Here is a 6,588-nt window from a genome sequence, read left to right on the forward strand (position 1 = left end):
TTCCTTTAACGGTTGTACACACTGTAGATTTGAAAAGTGTGATTCACAGCAACGGAAAATTACAGGCCTTTTCATCTTAACAAATCTCGGGAGAGAACTTATTGTCCAAACCAGGAGGCTGATGAGAGGAGGGGAAAACAAATTTGCATTTAAACAGCTTGCTCTCTAAAAGACTCGTTCTCCGCCGAAATGATTTCTGATAACGACAAGCCAAGCTCCAAGAAATTCTCTTATACGGCATGCAGCGAAAGGTGCAACATTTAGGGAATATGTCATTGTGCATAAATTGTGAGTATTTTGATCGACTTAATTAAAAACCAGAACAGTATTGGAGATGAGTGGTACCTATCTTTCTAATAGCACTGATATTATTATTGCTGATGTTGATCAGAATGAATGAATATGTTCCCCCTGAAGCCCATTCACCCTGTCACGTTGCCATTTGTCTCCTCCTAAGCTGGAGAACAGTGTGCTCATCCTCCTTTGCACTGCACAGATATCCAGCAGGTTTCTTCCAAAATCTGACCTGGTTGTCAGAGTCATTATAATTATAGAACATGTTGTAAATATTTAATGAATAGATTACTGACTGAGACTGATACCACCTCAAGCATGGACTAATCCACTGTATGTGCAGTGATAGTTTAACTGAGATTAAAGGTGCAAACAAGCAAAGAAGACATCTTAGAACTGCATGGTCATATTTGGATTTTGTTGATTACCTTTTATCACTGTTTATTGTTTTCACATTTTTCACTTTATATATATGTTTATATATATATTCACATTAATTAATGAAGTTACCTGTATCACCCTTCATAAACTGCATTAATGTTTAACAGGCTGTTTAAAGGTGTGTGACCTCTGGTGGGAAGGATGCACGCTGTGTAAAAACCTAAGATGCATCCCTAAAGACACGGATTTGTCTGTGTGTGTTTCTTAATCCACTGCCTGACAAGCATTTGGTTTAGAATCCATCCACTATGTTTTAAACATTTCGTTCCACCTAAGATTGAATCGGGAATAAACTGGAATTAATGCCGCTTTGGTAAACATGGTTTTGTCAGGCAATTTTCACTTCTCAGTTTTTAGCCATGCTTTTGTCAGCTCCAGAATGAACAATTATTGGATGGATTGCATTGAAATTATGTACAGACATTCAGGTTCCCCAGAGGATGAATCCTACTGCCTTTGGTGATCATTTGGCCTTTCCTGTTAGCACCATAAATGCATAATAAACATCATAATCTGTCTGTTAACATAGGCATGTTAATTTTAGTCACCTAATGCTAAATAGTAGCATTAGTAGCACAGCCTTACAAAGCTGCTAGCATGACTGAAGACTCCTTGTGTTGTGTTTTCTTAGCTGAATGCAAGCCAGTGTAGCCTCTTCTATTTTGGCCCATCTGCTTCAAGGATCCATGATTTCAGAGGAGGCAAATTCGGTCAGATCTTAAGGCGTCACCTGAGTCTAAGACCCTGGAGCTGGTGCATCTATCCCTGATGATCATATTGAGTTTAAAGTCACTTCTTATTTTTAAGCAAACACTAACTGACCTCTCAACTTTGTCCATGTGCTTTATACATCTGCTTCATTCAAATGTCAGACACTTCAACATTCACATGTGGGCTCAAGCTGTGTACTTAAAAACGGTGTTACACCTATTGAAGTGAGTCAGAGTGTGTGTGTGTGTGTGTGTGTGTGTGTGTGTGTGTGTGTGTGTATGTCTCCTGAAGAGGACTATAAGTTCTAATTCCTGCCTGCGAACGTAGGGATTCGGTCATGACTTTGCGCTCCATGTTCTCTCACTTGTGTCTCATTCCTCGTCTCCCTCTTAGCATCCTGTGTTATACAAAAAGCCCTTAACACATCCTCTGCAGCAACTTAAAAAGCAGCACTGCTGAAGAATACTGATTTTTATAGATTATATGGCTGCGAGCTGATATACAAAAGGATTATGAATGGGAGGTAAATGAAGCACTTAGTGATACAGATTCATTTGAAGTGCTATTTGGGTTTTCTTATTAAGTGGGTTTCTTGGAGATTGGGCTCTTCTTTGACTGACATGTCTCGATATTCACATTTAGGCCTTTTGTTCACATTGAGTGTCCCAGTCTCTCTTCCCATCCGATGGAGTGAAATGCAAAATGAAATTAGTGGACTGATTCAGTCAAACAGCGTGTCAAAAAAGGGTTCCTGTACATGGCAGTCTGTTAGAGATCTTTTTATTCCTGATCACCCGAGGCGTCGTCATTGCTTCTTTTGGTAAGGAGGCCGCCTGCAGAAGACTCACTTGAAGTTCACCCACAGTGTTACATTACTGCCATTCTTTTGTGACATCAGATGGGATTATTGATCTCATTATGCAGAAGAATCACTACTTGATTATGAAATAATTCATCATCTTCTTCCTCATAGAGAAGCCGCATAAACACCAAAACATCACACTCAGCGTGTGTGTCCCAATCTGTTTGACAGTGTGTGTTTGAATGCAACAGTTATTAAGGGGGTGCATATGTGCCAAGTTTGTGTGTGTGTGTGTGTGTGTAGTGCCTGTTTATGCACACACACCTGCATTTGAGACATAGAACATGATTTGTTTTACATTGATAACACGGGAAGTTGGTTCAGTATTATTTCTAAAGGGAATATTGTGTATCTGATGCTCAACAGTGACTTTGTAGTGAATTTATTAGACTCTCTCTTATGTTATTGATTCCATATCCATATAGGGTTCCTTTAGGGACACTTGTCTTATTTGGTTAGTATCCTAAAACGTAATGTTAGTGGTAGGATTGGCCACATTCTTAAAAACACACACACACACACACAAAAAAAACACTTCACCCCTAATCCCGCTTGGTCCAACAGGGTTTATTAACTCGCTCTATTTTTAGTCTACATTGTTGTTTTACATCTTTTAAATGAATGCAAACAGCTCTCATGAAAAACTCACTAATGACAGCATCACCACTGACGTTCACATGAAGAAAGGCAGAGACTTGCGCTTAACGGAGCGCAGCTCTGACGCGTTTTTTTGCTGCAGCGCCTCCTGCGCACACGGATATAAAACCCAGCGCGCACCAAGGGACCAGAAGAGCAGAAGAGACGCTACAGGACAGCGTGCCAACCTCCCCTGACCCTCTGGGAAATGTGAGTATCTTAACATCTGATTCACAGAAACCTTGACATGAAATTATGAAACTTATCCAAAGTCTCTCGACATGACTTTTGATCATTGTCTGCTGGTTATGCAGCTGCTAAAGTCCTGCTATTGGAAATCTATCACTAATGTTTGCATGATTTTTACTCCGACCAATTATAAATCCATTATTAAGGCGATGCCTTTAAGCAGAGCAGTGATTAATCTCAGCTCAGTAAAAAGTAAAACTCTATTTAAAAACAGAAAATGGACATTTAAAACACAGTGGGACAAGTGATGTGACAGTTTTTCCTTTGCTCTCTCAGATGCATCCTAACTTGGTGAGCTGGCTGGGGACTCTGGGGTTCCTGCTATGGGCGCTGCTCTGCCTGGGCGCCCTGACGGAGGGATACCCGGTGAAGCCGGAGAACCCCGGGGAGGATGCCCCGGCGGAAGAGCTGGCCAAGTACTACTCAGCCCTGAGACACTACATCAACCTCATCACAAGACAGAGGTAGGCGGACTAATTACACCTTTCTGCAAGACTAAAACAGAATAGAGAGCTTGTTGTTAATAAGCTGGAGTTCGTTTGGTATCAACTTTGCAGCAGGTTTTCTCTTCAAATGTCTGGATTGGTAATGTGTGTCCACTTGCTTATAGCTTCCCCACATTATTCTATTATACTTAATTCTATTCTTTTCCAGTCCAATAAATTTGTAACCACTGAAAATAATGAGACAACTGCTATGAGATAAAACATGCCTCTAAATTTAGTGGAGCGTCAGTATATTTGTTCAGTTTTCTCCCATATATTCCTAAATACTGTGCATGTTCCCAGTTCTGCTTAGGAGGATTTTAATTTTTGGTGCATTGCGTAGCGTCATGGCTGGAAGCGCTCAGGTTCCACAAAATAATATATTTAACGTGAAAAAATATTTTCTTCTGTTTCTCTTCCGTCGTCCACCTAGTCAACAATTTTAGGAAACTTCCCTCAACACTTGGCATTTTCTGGTATTGTCTTGACATTGTGATCTGATAATAAAGCATAGAAACTTGACCTCAGGCAAACAAAACAGCGAGTTTATCCGTAAGTCCACCTAAAGTTTTGCCTGTTCCCAATGAAACAGTGCAGGTCTGCATGGCTGCAGCTCTTCACACCTCATCACTAGGCAGGGGACACCTGCTGCCCATTTACCACCTGTAGAAAAAAAAAAAAACCTGAGGAGAAATGACTGCCACGGCCAGCGTGCCATGTCAAATCACACAGTTTTTAGCTTTCTGCTGAGCGTCAGGGGCTCGGATGTAGCTGCAGGCGTGTAACCACCCAGGGGGACAAGCGTGCCGACACGGCTTATCATCTGAGAGACAGAAAAGGAAATATGACCTCCTGCGATGCAACTCCTGCCTGCCCCTGCAGGGTCTCGCTCTGACTGTGTGCAGACTTCACTGGGCTTATAATTGGACATATGACATGAGGACATGCAGAGCAATAGGTTCAGCTATTTATTTCACTGCGCTAAATTCAGCCATGGTCTCTCTTTTTCTCTGTGATGTTTGACAACCAAAAGGTCCAAGTTGGTGCTAAGCCCTTTAAATTCCCCCTCAGCAGGATAATTCATCATCACCACTGCTGTCTCTTTGTGTGTCCCAGGTATGGAAAGAGGTCCAGTCCTGAGATGCTGGACACACTGGTCTCAGAGCTGCTGTTGAAGGAAAGCACAGACACGCTTCCACAGTCAAGGTGCGTGTTGAGACTGTGAGTGTAAGAGCTCCACGCTGCTGTAACCCTCACAGGAAGCTGTTGCTGACCTTTGCTTCTCTCTCTCACCAGATATGACCCATCATTGTGGTGATGCTGTCATCGGTGTTGGCGTCCACCTCACTGCTGTCCCACCGCTGCCGACATTCTGACCTCTGTACATCCGTCACGCCATACCCTCCTACACCAAATGACCACCCTGCCTCTGCCCCTTTAACCTCTCTGAGCTGCCATGTATATTCTATTCAACCCCTCCTCCTTAGCCATGAGCTACAGTCACGACTGCTTATAGTATGTGCCATAAAACTGTAAATAGTTTATTCAGAGTTATCATCTGTGAACCATAGAAGTAAAAATGGGGGGAGGGCATGTTGATTGTATTGTATAATTGTGCTATTAAAGATTAATTGTTTGAAGAAATGTATTTGAATGACTTTTGATTTGAAACAAGCTGCAGTCAGGGCATTAATTCAACGAAACCTGCCAAAGTCATCTGTTATTTTTGTGCAAAATGAGAGAGAATTTAAGAAGGAAAATGGAGCAATGACAGACAGCTGACATCTTATTATAAAGTCTGTGTGATTAATAATTTTATATGGGTCAGCCAGTTGTCAGATTAGAGAGAACATTGGTCCTAAATGCTCCCCTGATGTGAAAATGTCTTTAACAACTGGTCTCCTGGCACATCAGCCACTGTTTTCTTCATGTCTCCTCTTCATGATGAGATCAAGTTTGGACTTGCTGTGCCACACCTCGCCTCCCAGCCGAAATCTATGACTGCACCACCTAATGCAGCTCTGTGTCTCTGGATAATGGGGCGAGTGCACGAAAAGTACATTTAAATTGGGTCAAACCAGCATGAACGGTCCAGTAAAAGCTTATATGGTCAGAAAACGTCAATTTGAATCTGCCAATTGGGTAGCTAATGGCGCTCTCTTGTGGCCATAAGGATAAGTACCTGCTCTGAAACTAAATGAAGGGAGAAATGGCATTTCCAGGAGCATTATTGCAATTATACGAGTGGGTAGTCTACCACAACCTGACATCGAATCAGCCCGCAGAGCACAAATCAAGCGGCTAAGAGCCGCTGCAGACACACAGTCTGCAATGGAAGCGAGAGAGGCAAACCCAAAGGACGAAAACACGTTGAGAGGGGAGCCTAATGAGCTCCTGGTAGGCTCTTCATGTGGAAAAAGTGGAACATGTAGGCCTTTTCAGCCAATGGTGAAACAGAAAGCTAACACCTGGTCATTGCCCGACACCTCTCTACCTCTCCCAGCGAAAGGCTTGGTGTCTTTATGTGGCAGATAAATGAAAAATGAAACAGGGCACTTACATGGAGGTCTAGTATAACTTTTTAGGCTGCTGTGGGACCTATCGTTTTGTCCTAAATCCCCAATTACTCTGGAAATGTGGACATTTAATCGCATGAATTGGGTTAGCTTGACCGTTAGCACTGCTGCTATCGTTGCATTAGCTGACCATTGCTTCGAGTGTCAATACGTTAATGGGACATTTAACATTATACAGTACTAATTTACTCTCAGCTTAATGTAACTCAAGAGGGAATTTTGAGTGGCCATTTGCCTACTTCAAAAGTCTCTTGGTGTTCGCATTAATATGGCTCTGTGTAACTATATTTGCTGTCAAAACGCATAAATAATCATACTTTTAAAAATGTAAGCT

The 6,588-nt window shown here is 42.1% G+C and overlaps 1 protein-coding gene across 1 annotated transcript; it reads left to right on the forward strand.

The window, feature by feature from the left end:
- Positions 1–3,047: 3,047 nt before the first annotated feature.
- Positions 3,048–5,326, forward strand: npy (neuropeptide Y). Its single transcript, XM_076755371.1, has 4 exons — positions 3,048–3,154; positions 3,470–3,657; positions 4,795–4,884; positions 4,975–5,326. Exons 2-4 carry the CDS (start codon positions 3,470–3,472, stop codon positions 4,994–4,996), a joined length of 300 nt encoding a protein of 99 aa, XP_076611486.1. The 5' UTR covers positions 3,048–3,154; the 3' UTR covers positions 4,997–5,326.
- Positions 5,327–6,588: the final 1,262 nt, after the last annotated feature.

Source organism: Chaetodon auriga, chromosome 17, assembly GCF_051107435.1.
Source record: "Chaetodon auriga isolate fChaAug3 chromosome 17, fChaAug3.hap1, whole genome shotgun sequence".
Lineage (NCBI taxonomy): Eukaryota > Metazoa > Chordata > Actinopteri > Chaetodontiformes > Chaetodontidae > Chaetodon > Chaetodon auriga.